This window comes from Haemaphysalis longicornis, unplaced genomic scaffold (assembly GCF_048455015.1).
Source record: "Haemaphysalis longicornis isolate Haplotype H1 unplaced genomic scaffold, Haemaphysalis longicornis Haplotype H1 scaffold_9, whole genome shotgun sequence".
In the NCBI taxonomy this organism is placed as follows: Eukaryota; Metazoa; Arthropoda; class Arachnida; order Ixodida; family Ixodidae; genus Haemaphysalis; species Haemaphysalis longicornis.
In genome coordinates this window covers 130,180,923-130,203,676 of record NW_027526460.1, presented here as the reverse complement: position 1 = coordinate 130,203,676, position 22,754 = coordinate 130,180,923, and the positions used below count along the sequence as shown (strand labels likewise).

Sequence of the window (22,754 nt, the reverse complement as noted above, 5' to 3'; positions counted from 1 at the left end):
TGTCGACGATTTTCAAGCCTCAGACGTCAGCTGCTTGAGGTGCCGCTTCATAGCCTGGGATTGGCATTATCAGTGCCGGCTCTATTATCATTTGGGGCTTCAGAAATGGGATATTGGCGCCGGGATGTTTCTTCTGCGCTTCTGGGCTTCAAAGAAAATTCCAAAGGATTCACAACGTAATTCGATTCTTATTCTGGCACCTCACCAAAGCCCTCCAAAAGTCTTCATTTCTGAATATTTTTCTTATTTTCTTCTCCTTCATCATCCTTCTTCTCCTTCTCCTCCTCCTCCTCCTCCTCCTCCTCCTTCTTCTTCTTCTTCTTCTCCTTCTTCTTCTTCTTCTTCTTCTTCTTCTTCTTCTTCTTCTTCTTGTTCTTCTACTTCTTCTTCTTCTTCTTTATTTATTTTTTCTTTCTTTCCCTTTTTTGTTTTATTTTAATAGTGACTAATTTTCAGACTCGATTCCTCAAACACAAGAAGAAAAAATCGTCCAAACTTTTTTTTTTAATTTTCCTCGAGTAATGTACCTAGGTGGTAATCTCTTTCGGTTTAACGACTCATGTTTGGCCGATCCCCTGATTGGGTATGCGCCATTAATTATAAGGAACAACAACAACAATAAAAGAAGGAAGAGTAGCAGCACACTCAAACAAAAACAAATAATGATCGAGGTTCACTGTAACGATCGGTGCAGTTGGTGACCTCCCCCGGCCCTTCTTCCCAGATCCCCCCCCGCCCCCCGTGAACGCCAGTGACGGCTGCGGTTATTACACGGATACATCTGAATATGAACACGCAACCCTGGAGCACTATCCTTCCCATCGGCCTTCAGGTCGCGCTCTTCGGTATTTTTAGAATCGTCTGATACGCAAGGCCGCGATGGTTATCGGGACACGTTCCTAAACTGATACTGACCCTGCTACATCTATCCTTGCGCTTCTCGACGAACTCCTTGACGCATTCCATTCATTGGCGCTGCTTCGCCCGGCCGGATTTATAGTCCTGATGTCACTTTTATGGCTCGAAGTATTTGCAATAAAGTTCTTGCAGCATTACCTGTGGGAAAAATCAGCTAACCCAAAAAAGGTATAAAGAACCGTCGGAACATCAAAATTTAAAGTGTAAAATTTGTATTTTTTGTAAAGCTTATTCTTTGTCACCTTTGTGCTTGTTTATTTAACAAAAATAGTCGGTATTCCACCAGTAAACGCCGTTCGGTTGCCTGCCTTGAAAAATGGCGGTGTCTTAGTATGGGTTGCTGCGAAGCCTCAGACGATTGATGTATGCTACACGTAACCTGGCCAATTTTAGATAGCGGGGAAAAATGGAATCCAGAGAAATTCATGACGAAAGAAGCTGTTCTTATGCCCCTTAGCTTTGTTAACAAATATGGGTGTCCTGTCGAATTGCCAGAGCGTACGAATGGATGGCGGACACTACCTCTCTGTCGCAGAGACCCTAAAGTGCAAGACTGTATTACAGGGATCCAGAGTGGAATACGCTGCAAAAGAACGGAGTATTCCGCCCAACCTCAACGCAGTATGAAAAATTTGCGGTAAAATGAAAGAAAGTGATGGCTCGTTTATGGAGAGAGGGATAACGGTCTTTAATGGCACTGGTGACGTTAGCCTGGCAAAGGCGCCTGGCTTGCTGTACCAGATGCATAATAAAAAATGAATTTTATGAATGTGATGGAGATGACTATGATAATTATGATGCGGATGCTTGCGGAATCTTTAGGGAATCTGCTTTAGGGACTCTGATCAAGTCCTGTACTTCGCAGGAAAGTCAATAGCACTTTTTTCGCTCGGTATGCTCGTTTAGAATTGAATCAGGGGCCTAACTCGTCACTTCGTTTTAGTCTCCCAGAGATCGGTTACCCAGGGGATGCTAAGACGGATGTCCTACATACTGAATACCGCCGTGAACATGCATATATTACGTGGTTTAGGTCCTCGGGAAAGTCACAGAGTGTGCAGAGGGGCGAAGTGGGGGAAGGCTTGCAGAGGGGAGAAGGGTTCATGGGCCCAGTATAGCTGCTAAGTCTGCGTTTAGCCCAATGACCCCTCCAGATGTATTTCTGGAAAATAAACTGATTGACTTGATCGACTTGACTTGGCTTGCAGCTTGAATCGGAATTGCCTCGTGTAAGCTACATTGAGCCGCACGCGGTGAAGAATCACTCCATCATGCTTAGTCAGTCCGTGAGGCACACAAAAGCTACCGTGCAGGTCTATGGAGTGAAGCGGCGCGTAATGATGCCCTTCCGGTTTATACAGAAGGCGTCGTGGAATGAGCAAATACGAATGATATCTGTGTAGGCGACGACGTCTGTTGAACGGGACTTCCCTTTCTCGTATGTCAAAAAGAAGGAGGTACCAACAGTGAGCAATATTACTGAAATCCGGAGGGGAAGAGAAGTTGTACTGCGGATGAAACTGCAGACTAGAACACATAGAAACGCACCCCCGAAATAAAGCTTCCCCTGTGGCTGCTTTATTTACCGTGCTTGTGTTTTCTCGCACTGGCATTTAAACTATAATAGCGTCCTCGATAAACACGCACCGGGGTTGCCCCCAAAATCGGCGCGGTGCACCGTGCCCCACGACGGCGCGCACCGGCACGGAGCGTTGATCGAGGAAAAGATGCCTAATATGACACAGCGCCACTAGCAAGTGATATTTATTGAAAGCCAATCATTATATGTACACACAAGCCATATCCGTCACATGCGCAACAACGTAAGTACTTCTGTAAAGGAAAGTTTGACATCCACCTTTACAGAAACTTACTCCACCTTGGGGATTTCCCCTAAATCTGGTCCATTAACGTACGTACTTCACCGCTTCCACAAAACAGCTACCTACAAGCTGCTTCTCATCTTCGTCCTGAGAGCCATAACGCGAGTGCCTGTTATGTTCCGCCCTGCCGCTACAGTGAAGCATGTAGGTCTTCGTGGTCTAGGCACTCCAGTAACTGTTCCGTGTAATTCAATCTAACAAAACGAATGCAAAGCTCTTACTGGCTGGCCATGCATGCAGCCTTCTTTGCAGTACACGAAGTTCACGTCCTCATTTCCAATCTCCGGTCCTTATTAACACCCGTTATGAGCCCGTCGCATCGTTGTCTGATGAATTCGCAAGCCATTAATGCTTGTCCGCAACAAAATACAGCCCGCTCCGCCTTCACACGAGTGCGCCGATGCTACAATTCACTGTACCGATGCGCCGTCGCTGCAGCAGACTACGGAGGAAGCCGTTTCGCCGGCGTCGTCCGCGATGCATCTCGGGATTACACTCCGTCACACCGTCGACTCTCACGGTGCGCGAGGGGGCAACGAAAATTGCCCCGCGACGGTGCGCCCCAGTTTACAGAGGACAGATGGTGCTCACCGGTGCGGTTTGTCGAGGATGAAAAGGCGCGCCGGTGCGGTTTATCGAGGATGCTATAAGATTTGTGCAGCCGAATGTTCTCCCCGACTGGAAGACGACGGTGCAATGCGAGAAGGTGTGCCTTGTTATCCCCGTTTAAACAACGACACCCCCCTGCTCCCCCCCTCCCCCCCCCCCCCACCTCCACCCCCACCGCCTTTTTCGCGCACGCAGGCGGCGTTCGTCGAGGCACCAATTAAAGGCGGTGTACGTGCGAAGCCGGGTGGGTTTGCTTGGAATCTGATCGTTACCGCCGAGCTATGTGGAATGTTTTTCACGCCAGTACGCTCGGTGGATGCTTCGGGAGGGAGGGAGGGGGCATCCGTGTGTCCACGCGGGTTCCCAGTCTGTATTTCAAACCTTTGGGGCCCCCTCTCTGCTCCGTGGGGTCGTCGAGCGATACCTCCCGCCAGCTCTGGGGCGTCCTGGTTCAAGGAACTCCAAGTCACCGGAGACTCCCCGGAATTCACGGCGCTACGAGGTTCACCCCCTCGCCTCCTCGAACTCGCATCCCGGATGCAGCTAGACATTGAACACTTGTGCAATGCCTTGTCGCGAAAGCTTTCGCCATGGTGGACTTTCCTTTTCTTCTCGTGGCTGTCAGTATTTTCTTATAACACCGACTTCCTCTCAAATTTTTCTTCCGTCATATCAACACGTATACTCGTTTCTCTGTGCTCGTTGAGGAATCCCGTGCCCTCAAATAAAAGACAGAACGTCTCTTCGGGCCACTTTTACAGCCAGAGTTTAAGCTGTACCACTTGCAAAAAAACGCCTGCCAAGGTCCCGCCCGCTCATTTTTTCGCTCAGGTACACGAAAATGACAAGCCAGCACAAGAGTACGCGTATGCATCCGTTGCTAGGTGAACCCTGGGAATCCGGCCAGCCTTCTAAGCGAAAGAAAGGAAGCCGAGGGCATGACTTCCGTGCTGACAGAAACGTTACTGAAGCTGCGCTGCCGATCTCGTTCGTCAGGCATGCGCAGACCCGCCTGTACCAAAACATCATGTACCGAAATTTTCTGGACCAATACACCCGTGTGCCGAAACGCCCGTGTCTCGAAACGCTCTAATCCCGAAAGGTCCGTGTCCCGAAACGTCTGTGTACCCAAGAGACCGTACCGAAACGCCCTGAACCGAAACATCCTGTACCGAAAGGACCGGAGCCTGCGCAGAACAGCTCGCCCAGAGACAAATGGCAAAGCCAGCAATAAACAGAATTGCGATTCTTTGTCACTGGCAGAAATTCTTTCTGCCGCCCTTTCGTTGAGATGTCAGTTGGCTGCTTTATGTCTTTAGTGTGAGTGTTTAGCGGTGTTGGAGAACGAATGAGGCAGGATGATCGGTTCATCGAGCCGCTGGACGCCATGACAAACCCGAGTTAAATATTTTAAGGCCCCGGCCGGACAACTGAGGCGAACCACCGCAGATGAGGGGATGATTGCACAGGTGGTCATGAGAGTGCGCGGACCAGGCTGTACGCCGTCATTCTCCGCTTCCCCGTATTGAGAGGGTCCGATTTGGCGTTGCAAGACACTGCCCCACCTCTTCCTGCGTTCGTCACAATATTGCCACGAGAAGAAGAAAGCAAAGCGCTCTGGTCACGACGATTGACGATGAAGAAGCTGTTTGTAGGACGTGCAGCCTGCGCGGACGCTTCGTCATGGCCACCTTGTAAATAATGTATATATAGATCATCGCGTCTTTTAGATTGATCGCTTCATAATATATGGTTTGCGTCATATGTTCTACTTCCACGTAACAATATGAAAACTTAGTGCAGTTGCACGTCGCAGACAACAACCCCCTTCAGCTCAAAGTTTCACAGTGTTATACTTTACATGCATCACAGGCTGGTGTTAATACAGAAAGGGTTCCCAGAGTGATACACGGTAGGGGAGCCCACAAATTTTTGCTTACCTATTACGCGCCGTTAGCGTTGTCTAGCCTCCGTCTATCCATGATTAATGTGTTTTTATAAATCAGCACATTTAGATTTTAAAGAATTGAGCGCTGTATACATGCATAGCCACCTTTCTATGCAGGTCAGTGCGCCAGCGCTTTGATGGCCACTACTGAGGTTTCGTGGTGGTGACGGCGACGGCGACGGCGTTGTAACCGATCGAGCGAAGAGAGAAAAAAAAACGGTGGAGGAAAGTGGTGCGAAAGTGTGAGGGAACGGGCAGTATGCTGAGTCCGCACGAGACGCTCACGAAGCGGCTGGCGAAAGTGTGAGGAGGAGGGCCGCACGTGCTGCTATGGCGTGATTTCTCTCACTGCCAACCCTCAGACTTTCATCAAACGCTGCTTGAGTGTACTAGTAGTTCCAAACCACGTGGAATTTATGCGATATGTTCACACATGACTTGCAAGATCATGCTGGCGACGGGCTAGCAGCAGAGTAGCGCGCGCCGCCTTGCAGTCGCTGGTCACGCGATCAATTCCTGACACCCAGCAAATACGCGTTGTGAGTGAGCAGACTTTTCGCGCGCAGTTCGCGCGGCGCACAAATTTCGCCCTCGGGATTATAGTGATCGTCGGTTTTTTTTTAAATGCAGAGCATTTCTTTAACTCACAATGTCACCCGTCCGTTGGCGATCGGCGTACGCAGCCAGCCAGCATGTGCGCCCCTCCCCCGCTCCTCCTCGCTCTCAACAACAGGTGCGGGCGCGCATGCGCGTGCTCCGGCGCTGAAAGAGGCGTTGCAGCAGCAGGTGCTACCTCCTCTCCCTCTACTGCGCGCGCTACGAATATACTCGTTGCCCGAGCGAAGGATCCGCGGCCCGACGTTGACGTTTCGCCGCGGCTTCTCGTGCACGAAGTTCGGCGTCGGCAGCGCGCCGTCTCGCCGCCTTGTCTTCTGCCGCCGTCGACGAAGAGGATGGCACGATGTCTTGAACTGGTACTGCAACGCTGACGTTGGCTCGCGTCGCGGTACTGGTTGTTGTTGTTGTGTTGTTGTGTTGTTTTTTATGGCACATAAGCAACTAAGGATATCATGCGCCAAACAAAAGGTTTCGTGTTTTTTGTGGATAATAACCGATTGCTTTATCTCGTTATAGCTTGTTTAGAAGTGTAGCTTCTTTTAAAAAACTAAAGACAGAGGGAAGTTTGACAACAGCATTCTCTTTTAGAAGTAGGCTGGGGTGAATTGGAATTTGGTCGCTGTAGAACAGCCTAAAATGTTTTTTCCTCAAGGCCTCAAATTTCGTACATGAGAGTAAGATGTGATTTACTGTAAGTTCCTGGTCACAATCTTCACATCTCGGTTTGTCTTGTTTCATAAGAAGAAAGTTATGTGTAAGATGTGTGTGTCCGATGCGGAGACGACATAAAATCACTTCTTTAAGGCGTTCTTCATGTCTGCTTGATTCCCACTCTTCTATCGTGGGTTTAACTAGGTGGAGTTTGTTGTCGATTTCCTTATCCCATGAGGACTGCCAGGTTTCCCTCAGTTTGCTCTGTATAAATTTCATGCAGTCGCTGTGAGGAATCTGTACTGTCTCTATTGTTCTGTTACCCGCCTGTGCGGCACATACGTCGGCTCTCTCATTTCCTTTGATTCCCACATGGCTAGGGACCCAGCACAACTTAATTTCCTGTCGTTGTGTTGTGATTGTTACCAAATTGTGTATTATTTCTCCTACTAGAGGTTGAGCTACATTTTTGTAATGCACTGCTGTGACTGCGCTGAGAGAGTCTGTATATATAATACTGCGTTTAATTTTATTCTTCATTATCCTTTTTACCACCAAAGCAATGGCATAACATTCAGCTGTGTAAACCGAAGCGCACTGGGGTAGCCTGATCACCTTTTCCCATTTCCCTTGCACTACTGCACTCCCGACATAGCATGATGTTTTGGAACCGTCTGTGTAAAATGAGGTGTAGTCTGTATTTTTCGTTTAGTGCCAAAAATTCCTGCAAAATATGTTCTTGCGGTGTCTGCTTTTTTTGAAGGCGTGTTAGTGTGAAGTCACATGTTGTAGGAAAACTATACCAAGGGGGTAGTTTGTTCTGTCTATGGGCAATTTGAGGTAATGTGTGCAGCGTAGTGAATTCTTGCCATCTCTCTTCAAACCGAAGAAGCAATGGTCTGATAGCTTGGGGTTTATTATTCAACAGTGTTCTATATGGGCATTTTGTAACTATGGGTTAACACAGATGTTTCGGCAGTGAACGGATATTTAGTATGTATGAGCATGTGAGCATTGTTCTTCTGTGAGTGGTGGTTCATTGGTTTCGACGTAGAGGCTGTTTATGGGGGATGTCCTATACGCACCCAGACGAGAGACGCAACCCTAAATTGTGAACGGGATCCAATCGTTTCAAGTAGGACTGTCTCGCGGAGCCATACACAATGCTACCATAGTATAAGCAGGAGCGAACAACAGAGCGATAAACTTGTAGAAAGCATGATCTGTCGGAACCCCAGTGTTTCCATGACAGAACCTTAAGTATATTTAGAGCTCGCGAAGCTTTCTTTTTAACCATATTGATGTGGGGCAGGAAAGTGAGTTTTTTGTCGAACATTATGCCTAGAAATTTGTGTTCGTTTTGTATGGGTAAGTCGGTTTCCTTGAGGTGTAGGGTCGGATTGGTCTGTAAGCCTCGTTTGAGAGAGAAGAGAATAGCCACTGTTTTGTGTGCTGAAAACTGGAAACCATTTCTGTCCGCACATGTTGTCAGTTTGTTTATAGCCAACTGTACTTGTCTCTCGCATGTTGCTACATTGGAAGATGTACAAGCTATTTGAAGATCATCAACATAGACAGAGTACATAATCGACTTTGGAATTGTTTTGCATATGGAGTTCATTTTTACAACAAACAGTGTTGTGCTTAGAATACACCCTTGAGGGACCCCGTTCTCCTGTACAAATGTTCTCGAGAGGGTTGAGCCCAGGCGTACTTGAAATGAACGGATTGCCATGACGTCATTCAGGCAATTCAACATTCTTCCACGGATGCCTAACTCTACTAAATCCCGCATTATTCCAAACCTCCACGTAGTGTCATAAGCCTTCTCCAGATCAAAAAAGACAGCAAGACAGTGTTGTTTGTGTATGAATGCTTCTCGTACGGTATTTTCGAGGCGGACAAGATGATCAGTTGTTGAGCACGCCTTTTTAAACCCGCACTGGTGAATGTCAAGAAGTTCATTTGATTGTAGTACAAAACTTAGCCTGGTATTCACGACAAGTTCAAAGGTTTTGGCTAGGCAGCTCGTAAGGGCTATTGGTCTATAACTACTTGGGGAGGTTGGCGGCTTTCCGGGTTTGAGTAAAGCTACGATGAATGCTTTTTTCCAGGCTACCGGCATCCTTCCCGATACCCAAACTTTATTAAAGAACTTCAGAAGTACTCCTACAGAAGTACCCGAAAGATGTACGAGCATTTCATAATGTATATCATCTGGGCCGGGTGCAGTCTGCTTTCCGGCCTATAGAGCTCTCTTCAATTCTTGGAGCGTTATTAAACTATTATAAGGTTCGTTTATACCACCGCGTGTTGGAAGTTTCTGTTTCTCTACAGTGTGTTTGTATTTTAAAAATGCTTCTCCGTAATGCACAGAACTGGAAACGCTGGAGAAATGTTCACCCAGTATATCCGCCTGCTCTTCTAGGCTACTTTGTACACCAGGTGCTGTTAGAAGAGGAACTGTAAAAGGGGAGTATGTGCCGTTGAGTTTCCGAACTTGTTCCCACATTTTTTTTATGTGACTGAGCTGTTTATAGACGAGACGTAATTTTTTCATGAATCTTCTCGGCATTCCGCCGAATGTATCGGGCTTTAGCTCGTTTCCTTTTAAACTCTAATAAATTTTCTTGCGTTGGATACCTTCGCAAGACTCCCCAGGCTTTGTTTTGCTGCTTTTTGGCTTCCTTACACTCTTGTGTCCACCATACTTTGTTGTTTTGTCTCACCATTCCCGAGGACTGCGGCATAGCTAAGCGTGCAGCCTTAAGAATGCAAGATGTAAACCTTTCATTTAATTCGTCGATGCTCAGTGTGTCCGAAAAAACTTGGTCTAAAATAGCCTCGGAAGTAAAAAGACCCCAGTCGGCAAACTGAAGTTTCCACCTGCATGGTTTCGTCGGGATATTGGTTGGTGATGATGATGTTACGCTAATGATTACAGGTAGATGATCGCTCCCGTATGGGGTGTCAATGACATCCCACTTAATATCGCTAAAAACACTCGGTGAACTAAAGGATAAATCTATGCAGCTCATTTTCCCTGAGCTTAAGGAGAGCAGTATGTAGGTTTGCCAGTGTTTAAAAGACAAACATTATTGGATAGAATAAAATCCTCTAAAATCTGCTCCCTTGCGTCAGTTTTTTCGCTCCCCCAAAAAGAAGAGTGGGCATTAAAATCACCAACTATTAAAAAAGGCTCCGGTAGTTGGTTTACCAAGTCTTCAAAATCTTGCAGTGTTACTCTGAGGTGTGGTTCAATGTACACACAGCACACTGTTATTGTTTTAAATGCAAGCAGGGTGACCGCCACTGCTTCTAGCCTAGTTTTAAGTTTGTTTTCTCTAGTTGCTACGCCATTTTGGACAATTACTGCCACTCCGCCCGAGAGCCTACTCGCTTGCTCTCGGTCGCAGCGAAAGACCTGGTAACCTTTGAGTATATTATGGTGTTTAGGACCTAAGTTTGTTTCCTGAACACAAACGGCTACAGGAGAGTGGGTGGCGAAGATGTCTTTGATGTCATTTAAATTATTTAAAAGTCCTCTGCAATTCCAGTGGATAATGAATGCCATGCTGGTTTTTTTTTTTTTTTTTTGGTGGACTGAAAACTAGGGTTTCGGTCCTGTGATTCGGGGCTTGTTTCTCTTTATGTTGTCTAGGGAGTTCCGCCGCCCATCCGACGTAGAGGGCGCAGAACCTCCTTCAGTTGTGTCCATCATCTCTTCAGAGACGCTGGAGGTTCGTGCAAAACGCACGTGTGTCGAACTGTTTGACCTCACCGTGTGGGGTGAGGCCTTGGAGACTGCCGAACCAGGGGTCCGTGCAGCCCGCTTTGGAGGTGGTGGCGCAGCGCTAGCTGCTTCCACCGGGGGCGCGGGGGGCCTTGCTGGCACCTCACTCTGTGTGGCTTCAGCAAGCGCCGAAGACCGCTGTGATGCTGCGCCCTGTTGCACCACAACGGAGTAGGGTCGCGTATGCGCCGGGGAGAGTCGCCTCCGTGCTTCGCGAAATGTCAGGTTCTCTGTTACTTTGAGTGTTATTATCTCTTTTTCTTTTTTCCGTGCAGGGCAAACAAGTGAGTACGCTGCATGGTTGCCCTCACAGTTTACACAAAGGTATGTTTGGGCTTGACAGTTTTCAGGAGGGTGTTCATGAGAGGAACATTTCGCGCATGTCTGTTGGCCCCGGCAGTTCAGTGAGCCGTGGCCGTAGCGTTGGCATTTGTAGCATCGGCGTGGGTTGGGGATGTAGGGTCGAAGTTTCATTTTGGTATAGCCAACCTCCACAGATTCTGGAAGGATGCTTGATGCAAAGGTGAGGACGATATGCCTTGTATGAATTTCTTTGTTTTCTCTTTTGATTTTGATACGGTAGACATTTGTGACATTTTGTTCCTTCAGACCTTCTAGAAGCTCTTCCTCGGACACATACTTTAGGTCGCCATCTGAGATGACTCCGCGGACTGTATTTAGTGATCGGTGCTCACTGACAGTTACAGGAATTTCTCCGAAAGAAGTTAACGCTGAGAGCTTGTCGAGCTGATGTTTGTAAAGTACTTCGAGTAGCAGGTCCCCGTTTGCCAGCTTCTTGATCTTATAGCCTTCCCCAATGGTGGCAGTTAGGGTCTTTGCGACTAGAAATGGCGAGACAAGTCGGGCAGCTTTCTTTTCGTCACTGCTGTGTATTACGTGGAAGCGTGGAAAGTTGGCAACGTTCTTCGTGAAAAACTGGGCGATTGCATCGGTGCCCCCTCTTTTACGAGAGGGATCAGATGGGCGAAAAAAGGAAGCCATAAAATAAAAAAACTGTTCGGCCATGGTGCCAGCCGCCCACCATGGAGCCCAACAAGGGGACGGGACAGGAACTCGCGAGCAAGTCATGCCCACGCCAGCTGTACACCGCGACTATAACCAGATATGGCTGAACACAGGGTTGTCCGCCACACAAGGTTAATCCTTGCCGCCAGGAAAAAAGGAAACCGAGAAAGAACGAGACGACAGGAAAGTTGTTAGAAAGAAGATAGGAAAGTGAAAGGTTGAAGGGAGGACAGGAAAAGGCGACTGCCGATTCCCCCCGGGCGGGTCAGACCGGAGGTGCCGTCTACGAGAAGCGGAGGCCAAAGTGGTGTGTTGCCTTCGCCAAGGGGCCTTAAAGGTCCAAGCACTCGGCGTCGGCTCAACCACCAGGACCCTCTTTTCCCCGGTCACGGCGCTGCCACGCACGGCTAAACGTGGGTGCTCGGGGTCCGTGGTGTCGCACAGTACACGCAAACATCTGCTTTAGCAGATGCCCCCTGCGGGGTGGTACTGGTTGAAGGTGTTGCTTCCATCGCTTATGAACTTCGACGATGGCGCACTGCCCTCCCGAGAGGGATAATAAGAAAGAAAAGAAAAGAAAGAAAAGAATAATAATAAAGATCCAACCGATTGCCCCGCAGAGAGGGTGGGGTGCAAACGATGGCAATAAATAACACGTTACGTACTTACGTCTCTCTCTCTCTCTCTCTCTCTCTCTCTCTCTCTCTCTCTCTCTCTCTCTCTCTCTCTCTCGTCTCGCAACCCAACTACCCAACCCCTACGACAACAACAACTACAACTACCACCGCCAACTACCACAACCTACGCCACGTGACCACCCCCAATGCTCTGCATTTACTCGTGTCCCTCGCGCGGGGGCATGCGACGGAGGTTTTTTTATATTCGCCCACGTTTATGGTTGTGCATATATCCCTTTATGTTGATTTAGTGATTGTGGGATTTAACGCACCGACGCCACACAGGGATGAGGCGCGCTGTATATTAATTTCGACAACCTTCCGTTTTTTAACGTGCGCCCAAATCTTTAATACACGGACGTTTTCGCTTTCGGCTCCATCTGAAAAGCGGCCGCCACGGCCGGGAATCGAACCCGCGCCCTCGTGCTCAGCAGCACACCGCCACAGCCACTGAGCCACTGCGGCGGGTGTCCCTTTATATTCGATATACCTAACCACCTTTAACAGAGCCAAAAATAGCTAAGCTAAACAGAGAATAACCGAGATTCCGCTGGGCTAGCACCGCGTTCTCGCTGCAGTCTGGAATTTACGAGGCGACAAGACGATACATTTCTTTGTTGTTGCCATTGTTAGCCTAATTTACATATTATGCACCGAATTCTTGCTTGTGAAAAACACAGTTGCTTACTTAAACGGAAATGAACCCGAATGGTTGCTCGGAAGAAAAAACGTATGAGGTAATTGGCGTCAGTGAGTTCGACACGCTAAGCTCACGAGACATTAAATGTTGCGGACCCTACTCCAGCCAGCTGCGCTCCGCAGAGAGTCATTTTAAGGAAGAGTCTTCCTACTTCAACCCAGAAATTTTAGTCTGTCTGTCTGTCTGTCTGTCTGTCCGTCTGTCTGTGACTTGGTTCAGCCACCCGGCCAAAGTTCAACAAACTCTGCGCAATAGTCTTATATACTCACAGGCAAATCTAAGCGTCCACATCCGGTGTAAATGTTCATACCTGTCAATATTGTTGAACAAGAACAAGACATTAAGCAAATGTAAATCGGAACATTGATACATAAGTGATATTTACAGTGTTTTTTATACAAAAAATTCATAGATGCTCGAGTTTTGCAAAGTCAAACACTACATCTACTGCAGAAAAAAAAACCTCGGTCGCGTGCTGTCGCCCATGCCACGATAGCTTCTGGCGGAATTTGAAGAAATCAAGCGGCAACAGTTACGAAACGTTCCACTAGACATGTTTCACGTTCTGCTTGGAACGCATGTGGAGTAGGGCAACATGGTTCTATAAACATTGCAGTAGGGTGCCTCGATTCACGCACGTCTCCGCCGTACGGCAGCGCTGGCATCGAGGCACCCGGCCTTGGAGCAGGGGAACGCGGTAAATTTAAATTGACTTGAGCAAACCTTCAGCGTGTTTATCTGGGGAGGAGCGCAACGGAAGAGGAACAGCAAGAGAGGTGAGCGGGAAAGCGAATGGAGACATTTACTCGGCAAATGCCGACAAAGACTATCGTCTTTTGTCGACATTTGCAACGAAAGGAGCAGATACTCGGCCAATTTTTGTTGTAACGTTTTCGTATAGACGAGGGGCTTCGATTCCCGGCCGTGGCGGCCGCTTTCCTCATGGAGGCGAAAAGCGCAAACGCCCGTGTTGTCGAGATTTCGGCGCGCGTTAAAGGGAAGGTGAAGCGGTTTTAGAATTAAAAGAAAAGTTGACTAGCAGCAAGTACACATTGAATAGTTCATGTGTACGAAATATTTTTGCAATACATGCAATAGAAACGGCGCAGTGAGCAAACAAAAGTGGCCCGATGCCCCGCCCCCATCTCACCGCGCGATGCCGGAAGACCGAAGAGCGCGGGCGACAACCGGCTGAAAAACGTTATACCTGGACTTCCGGCCGGATCGGCCGCCTCGGCCATGCTCTTTTCGCCGTGTTTCCTTGCGAATGATACGTGTTGTTGTTGTGGTTGATAGCCCTCATTTGTACAATTTTCGTGTTCAAAAAGTATGCACGAACGCCAAACGAGGCATACGTTATCATGCCGTATTCCTAAGCAGAATAATGCCACGCCGGGATGCTTGATAACATACGGAAGCGACAGCCGAGGTGGCTGTGCTTGATGACAGGGAATATACTAAACTACGTTAAATACTTTGTAAACCGCTCCAATGCGTTTTTTTTTTTTTTTTTGATGCGACGGACGTGAATGTTCACATTAGATCCTAGATTTAGGAAGGACGGGGAATACTGCTGTACTTTGGCCGGTGATGTTTCGTTTCATTCCAGAAACCAAGTCACATTTGTTCAGGAAATACTTGTTTCGTTAAACGCGTCGGTTTTCTTTCCGTATGGGCTCAGGACAGTGTTCAAAAAAACAATTTTTTGGCGAAACTAAAACAAGGGGCCAATCCTGATAGAAGTTCTCTCCCGGCTAAGATGTAAACAGTATTCCTACAAAGTAAAAGAACCAAGACAACCAGATTACTTATTTTGCAAGTATACATGTCACGATAAGGTGATGTTTGTTTGGAATTAAAAAAAAAACACCACTCCGAACCACCACAGTGCCATAATTTGTGTTGACTGCGGGGGCCTAATTTTTTGCCCAAGATTCCGTGTGGCTGCATATTATAACCTGGCAAGCACTTGTTGTCACTGAACCTCAAGTGTGCTCCAGTGATAGTCGGTGATATATATAATGATGATACTAAAAAGATTAGGAGCGAAGAGTAAATATACGGCCTCTGTCCGACTAGCGCGGTAAATGCTTAAATCTAGAAATGCTGAAACAGGCCAACAATTCATTATCACAAACGCTTGGTGATTGTTACCTAAAGTAACGTAACTACAACATAACTGCCTTGTCTGACTGGTCTGTTAATTATAACGAGGTGGCCGTAATATTGTAGCAGAATGCGCAACGCACAAGCGAAAATCAAGCCCTACTGCAGCCAATAAAGCTGAGCAGGCACTAGTATGCTGCAGTGTTTTCAGAATAAATGCATGTGAAGCAGTAAGACGCCACTCATCGAAGTGCAGCTAGCAATCGCGGAGGCGCCGTAGCGTCGCTGCCGAAATGGCGCGCGCGTGTCGGTCTGTGTACGGGGATGAGTAACGGGGCTGGGGTGGGCGACAACGAACAAAGGAAATGCGGAAGCAGAGTCTGCTTGTTGGTTTATGCGTGTACCGGCAAGATGTGTCTCGCATATACGTTTACAGCGCATGAACGCTATTTTTTCGCTCAGGGCACGTACGTGCTTTTCGCTGGTAGATTGTTTATAAAACGCCCATTAATCTTCGGCATAAATGGTTTTGTGTATAATAAGAAACAGTTAAGGCAGTACCTAATATTAACATAAGGTATAAAATCCCCCTATGCTATTTGCCTAATTCAAAAATATTTTGATGGAACCCACTAGTCGACGTCACAGTCACTACTTTGGGGTTCTCTGTCGTGTAAAGCAAATTTAAGCTCCAAGATAATTGAACCAACAGCACGGAAAATTATAAAACAAACTTCCAGTCATGTGCGAAAATTAAACTGCAAGCTAAATTGCCGCAAAGGCAACCGTGCGATCGTTCGCAATGCTTCCGACAACCCGCGCGGCCGAAGGGTGTCCTCCTTTTACGTCATGACGGGCGCAACCAATCAGGCGCGTCAAGACGAAAAGCGCGCGTCTTTCAAACGGGGCCGCGCTTTTTGCAAAATAAATGCCACTTGGACTCGTGTACGATAAATTTCAATGTGATATTCGGAATCAGCGCGCAAGAAACTATATAACTGTTAATCTAACTCAAATTTTTTGGAAAGCGCTTCAGCCTTCCTTTAAATATCCTCAGGTGGTCAAAATTTATCCGGAGCCTTCCACTACGGCGCGCCACATCGCCTCTGTGGTGTCGGTGCGTTAAACCTCACTGTCAATCAATGGACGAGGAGCAACGCTCGTGTGACGGCATTCCTGCACCTTGTCCTTTTGCAAACGTTTTTGTGTGTACTTAACTCACCCCGAAGGAAAGGAGAATAGGCGCCGGGTACCTCTGGCCGAGAGGGGAGACGGAAAGGCCCTTTCAAAAACCCCTTCGCGGAGAGTTAGGCGCCCTTAGCAGGGGCTCTATGACAACAATGTAGCCTCCACAGTGCTGCATGCAGCTTGTGGTATGAACTATAGACCTGCAAACTCTTGGTTCGCCGGCAAAGGGAGGACGGTACGAACGCACAACGGGGGTCGCACAGCGGAAAGTCTTCAGGGAACCTCTATTATATACCTGAGACTCCACCGAGCTTCAAATTGTGCATATTAATAACTAACCTACTCAAAGCGCTTGATGATTGATCAGAGAAGCGACCAGAAAATGTGAAAGCAGGTTTTCTGATCGTCTGTAGGAAGGAGCCAAATGAGGTAGCAGACGACTAGAAAATCTGAAAGCATGTGAGGAAACAAATCCAACGTCTATTGACAGCGATGAACCGTGGGCATATTTTGTTATGATTGGTATCAGCTGTTATTCAACTATTTGGTGTCATCATAAACTAGGGACGAAAGAGATTTTCTGATCACCTGCTACCGCATTTGGCGCCTTCCTACCGTGAATCCTCATCGTCCATTTCACTCTGCGTACCACGGTTGAGGCCATCGTCCCAAGATCAGCTTGAACTGGCTCGCACATCCGAATCGGCCGCCATTTTTCCATAGGCGAATTTTTCTTTTTTTTTATAATAAACAGACAAGTACTGTCGTTGTTCCCGGTATCAAACAAAATAGACCACAAAATGCGACCTTCGTTGTCGGTTCGCTCAGGAAAAAAATTTCAAGTGTTCCAATTATCGCCGTAACACCCTGTATAAGCTTGAGGGCCAAGTCATGCTTTGAAGGGAGTGCGACTTCGGTGGTGAACTTGTGATAATAACACACAGACACACCAGGACGTTCGTTTTCCAACGCCTCGCGCTTCGAAGACACATGACTAAGCCGTAGTTTATTTCCACAACCTTCAACGTAAGCCGAGGCATCCTCGCACCAATGGAACGCGGACGTATGGCAAGTATAAAACATTCAGCCGGACGTATTAGAGCGGAGCCAGCCAACTGGAACCAACGAGCGGCGTTGCGTTGTAAGTATAGTGACCGGGGCGCTAGCTGGCCGGCTCTTTTTAGCGACTCAAGGCGGTATTTTTTCTTTGTTGTTGTTTTCTATCGGGAGGCACGTGGCCCGATCATGCAAATATCTCGTGACAGTCCTACTTACAGCGAAGCTGTAAGTAGGACTGTCACGAGATCTCCGCCGAGAGAAACGCTGTGCAACGAAGCCGACTTTCTCGCTAATGCTCTGTAGCAATCGACCCTGTGTAGAAGTTTAGTGCAACAAACTTCCCTAATTCATTGTACGAACGTGATTGCACAGCGCAGCCAAAGCGAGTGCAAGAAACAAAACATGAACCACGATTAAGTTGCGGTTCACCGGACTACTTAGTTTATTGGCTTAATGAAACCTCGAAAGATTACAATTTTGCCCTAGCAGGCGAACATGGGGCTGCCAGTTGCACTGTGGCTTCATAATGCTGGGGGACTGGCTATGCAGCAGCGGCTTAACCCTTTGATGCCCAATGTTGCCCAGGACACAAATTCAAACAATTTTTTCCCGCACTTTGTGTTTTTTTTTTTTCGACAGTTAACACCATCTGTTGACAGACAAAGGTTCCCGGACCTTGAAAAATTAAAAAAGAGAGGGCAGCACATACTTCCGTGTGCTAAAAAATGTCTTGTTTATGCGAGTCAACCCACATTGAGCCCAGAGGCTCAAAGGACTAGTGACAAGTAAGCTAAATTGTGCAATTTTATTGTTATTACAAATTACAGCAATACAAACTTTGCGTTATTGTCTTCACTTGAACCATAAATCATGCTGATCACGGTATCTTTCTCGTTCAACTGATATATCTGGAGCCAGTGCCTTGTGTTTCCCAGGGCCCAGTGTGCCCTAATGTGAGGCCTAATGAACCAAATTTTATTCTGACTTGATATTTGTGATGTCGGAAGTCCAAAAAGATCATAAAAATGTTTTCACAATCTTAAGCAAACAAATAAAATTTTGGGAATCAAAGATCCATGATACCTCGTGAGATAAAACTTGCCGCAGTTATGCATTCGTTCGAGCCGTCAAGCGTCATACCACTCGCTTTGGCATGGTTCCGGTAAACGCTGGCTACAGACCTTTCGTAGCGTGAGCTACACTGGCTGAGGTTGAACAGTTTCGCGTGGCTCCTGGAGAACCGTGCTGCGCATGCGCGAGGAGAAGAGCCGTCTCACGGCGCACAGCACAGCCACGGCCGCTAGATGAGAGCGCATGTCTGCGCCTTTTATTCAGCGGCCGTGGCACGGCTGGCGCGCCGGAGCTAGGGTGTCTAGAAGGGGTGTCTCCTTCTAGCCACCCTACCGTAGCCGCCGCCACCGCGACTGGATTGGATTGGATTAAATTGGATTGGATTGGATTGGATTGGATTAGAAATCGTTTTAGCAGCAGTAAGCATGATAATCAGCTAATCATAGACAACCAGGAAACCTAAGAATAACGAACGGAACCTTAGCTCACGCTAAGTATATCCTAGCCCAGCCGAGCTAAGCTACTGCAAATTTTTGCATCCACACTCCTCAACAAAAGTATCATAACTGACAGCAGACGGAAGTTCCGGTCTGTTTACAACTACTCGGTGACCTAACGGTAGTCCTTTCAAGTTCTATTCAGGCAATTAACTGCGCAAAATACTAAATCGCAAATTGCGTCTTGCACTCGTTTCGACTAACTGCGCCCTGGTCAAGCGTATTTCGTGCTCTGCTTCGCTCTCAAACCACGTTGCAAATCTATAGCATGGACTAGAACCAATTTTTTATAGAACGGCTATCTGCATACCCTCTTTGGGGTGGTTCCAGCTTGTATGAGTTAGAAAAATGAAACCAATCTGAATTGTTAGCTAAAAGAACACTGCTACCCTGTAGCGTCAAACGTGCACATGGGTTCCTCTGCGCTGAACAGTGCTGACGCGTTCGAATCATGCCAGCACTGACACCAGACGGTAAAGTTGTTTTCCTATATATACTTGTTATTGGTAGAGCCCGTTAGGATGGTCCACGTGAATACAAATCGTCATGACACAAGCGACGTGAAGACATCCGTCTGAATCGCCAGTTTGTAGTTCGCGCGTAAAATAAATAGCGCTCAAAATTGCGGAATTGCAATGAACACTGTGAATCCCAAGTAGCTAAAACATTTTTTTATAGTCGGTATTCTGCACCTTATGGCGAATTCCGTTGAGAGAACAGGAGCAGCGGCGTCGTGCAGTGATGGAGGCGAAAAGCAAAAACGCCCGTGTGTACGAGATTTCGGCGCACATCAAAGATCCCCAGGTGGTCAAAATTAATCCGGAGCCCTCCACTACGGCGCGCCTCATCGCCTGCGTTGCGTCGGCGCGTTAAACCCTACAATCAATCAATCAATCGTCGTGCAGTGACGAGTAGGGGTCAGAACTATTTATTTATTTATTTATTTATTTATTTATTTATTTATTTATTTATTTATTTATTTATTTATTTTGAAACAAGGCCCTTGGCAGGAGTGACCGATACAATATACAGATGACACAGCATAGATGAACATGTATATGAAAGCAGTTCACTGGGGTACTTCCAGTGAACCATACAGCACCTCATACAAACTCAAGCCGGGGAGAAGCAAAATTTTGCAACTGAACTGCACAACACAAGAGATAAACAAGAATAAATGCGTCGTTGCCTCCAATGACAAGATAAAAAAAAAAAACACTGACCACATTATTCGCTTTTGAAACAGCATATTAGCAACAGGCGCAGGGCGACCAGCAGGCGTTGCGACGCCGTGCGCGCACCAAATTATAGTGCAGGGAAATTACGAACAATGGGGTTGTAAATCAAGAGGTATTTTTAACGCTGATGGCAAAGATTGAAGGGACTCACATTCCACAATGTCTGCTCTTTGCCTATTCCACTCACGAATGGTCCTCGGAAAAAAAAAAGAATTTTTAAAGGCATCCGTTCTGCTGAGAAATATTTTATGTTTAGTGTTGTGAGCGTATAGAACATGCAACCGCTGGTTCCATGTACGTATTTTTATTTATGCCTGTTTTGTCATGGAAAGTTAGGTACAGTAGTTTTTCCCTGTCATAATACCGTCTCGACTGTAAAGTACCTCACTACGCGTTTTCTAAAAGCTGCTATAACTATAACTGTTGTTGACAAATCGGATGGCTTATCGTTGTATGCTTTCTAATTTAACAATATTGACCTGTGTATGATGATCCCAGACCACTTAGGCATATTCGAATATTGTTCGAACATAGGTTTTGTAGGCTGGTAGTTTGATTTCTTTTGTAGACGTTTTCAATGTCCTTCTGAAATACCCGTAGGTGCGGATGGCTTTGATTTTTATGTACGTGACGTGATCGTTCCATCGCAAATCTGAGGAAATTATTACTCCTAAGAATTTGTACTTAGTTACGGATGATAAAGCGTGACCATCAATCTAATAAAAAAAAGATTAAAGGTTCCCGCTTTAGCGTTATCCTCATAGATACTGTTTTGTTCACATTAACCTTCATCTACCAGGTTTCGCACCATGATTGAAGCTTGTCTAGTGCCGAAATTAGGAGAGCTTGTTCGGCAGAATTTCGTACTTCCTGGTAAAGCGCGCAGTCATCGGCAAGCAATTTAATTTCTACCGGTATGTCGTTAGTGATATCATTGACATAAATTAAGAAGAAAAGAGGACCAAGAATAGACCCCTGCGGTATACCGGAACTACACGTGGGCTTGAATACTCGCCGTCAATAACGACGCTTTGGCACCTGGCAGAAAAATAGGCCTTAATCCAACCAAACACAACGGCGTTCTTCAGAGTTGATTGAAGTTTTAACATAATTTCGGATGCGACACGCGGTCAAAATCTTTCTCGTGGTCAACAAAAATAACGTCGGTTTGGCCTCGCTTATCTAAAACAGAGCCGAAGTCATGGATGGTTTCGAATAGCTGCGTTGTTGTAGATAACCCCTTCCTGAAACCGTGTTGGCAAGAATTAATGATGTTATGTTCTTCCAAGAATTGTGATGAATGCTTAAAGATTGTGTGCTCGACAATTTTCGTGCTGTGCATTATCACGAAATTGGTCTGTAAGATGGAATGCGATTGGTGTTAGTTTTTGGTACTGGGACAATCCTGAAACTAAGACAGCGCTGGCAGCCTGGGTGCCAGCGCTGTCGTACGGCGGAGACGCGCGTCTATCGAAGCACCCTACTAAACGGGTATAGAACCACGTTGCCCTATCTGCACGAGCGTTTTAAGTGGAAAGTGAAACCTATCTGATGGAACCTTTCGTTGCTGTTACCGTTTGATTGCTTTGCCGCCTGACAGCAGGCGACGATTTTCTGCAGTTACTGCAGTGTTCCATTTGCTATCGCAAAAACCAAGCATCCACGAATTTCTAATAAAAGGGACACTGCAAATATTACGTATGTATTGATTTTCCCCCTTATATTTCTGTAATTTCTTGTATTCTTCAACAGTGTTGACCAGTACGAATACTGACACTGGACGTATACGCTTAGATTTGGCTGTGGGTATATAAGGCTATTGGCTGGGTGGCTGAATCGAGTCACAGACAGACAGACAGACAGACAGACAGACAGACAGACAGACAGACAGACAGACAGACAGACAGACAGACAGACAGACAGACAGACAGACAGACAGACAGACAGACAGACAGACAAAAAAATTCCCTCGCACTTCCCCGAGGGGGAGAGTGTGTAAGTGCGAATGCACGGTTGCATTCGCACTGAAAGAAAGATGCATTTATTCACAGACACCTATTTGTGTTGTCGTTTTGTGGTCCGTGAAATGGACCGTCAAAGGGTCTTGGAGGACGGTGCGGACTTGGCAGTTTCTCGCAAAGGCCATGTCGATGAAACCGCCGTTGATGGTGGTGGGCTCCTGATAAAAAGGAAGCGTTTTACATAGTTATCTCAGCTTTGAAATTTCGTGTCAGTACTCCTTTAAGCGGGTGCATTAGCCCTTCTCACGCCCGATTCCTGGTCAATCCCTCACGTGGGTATGTGCCATGAGGAGGCGCCCAACACCCGCAGTCACTGAGCGGAGAGAGGAGGGGGAGAGTAGCGCGCGCCCATCTCCCCCCGTTGCTAGGGAAGACGAGGAGGAAGACGAGGAGCGCGCGCACCCGCAGCTGTTGCTATGCGGACTACGGCGGCGGACGATTCAGGCTCGCTTAAGAAGTGCATTCGCACTTAAAATCCCGCCATCTCCACGAAGTGAATGATCATGAGAGGGGCGAAGCTAAAATGCTTATCGGTAAAACCGTGAAACATTCGCCCGCACAACGTACAAATATTACACATGGCAAGCTTACCACCGCTCCGTTGACAAGCCCGTCGACGACGTCGATGTTTGTGGTGATTATGTAGGGCTTGTTTGGGACGATGAGAATATCTATGGGTAAGTTGGCGAATTCGGTGAGTGACATTATAGCCACCTTGGCCGTTGCCTTCTGCAGACCGTCTTCTGTCGCG

At 47.1% G+C, this 22,754-nt stretch overlaps 1 protein-coding gene across 1 annotated transcript in view; it reads right to left on the bottom strand.

The window, feature by feature from the left end:
* Positions 1-9,078: 9,078 nt before the first annotated feature.
* Positions 9,079-22,754, bottom strand: part of LOC144153434 (uncharacterized) — a 39,099-nt gene continuing 25,423 nt past the window's right edge. Inside the window, exons 2-3 of the mRNA XM_077685080.1 lie at positions 10,583-11,381; positions 9,079-9,090 (exon numbers count right to left, since the gene is read on the bottom strand). Coding sequence (XP_077541206.1) covers positions 9,079-9,090; positions 10,583-11,381 — 811 coding nt within the window. The remainder of the gene's footprint in view (positions 9,091-10,582; positions 11,382-22,754) is intronic.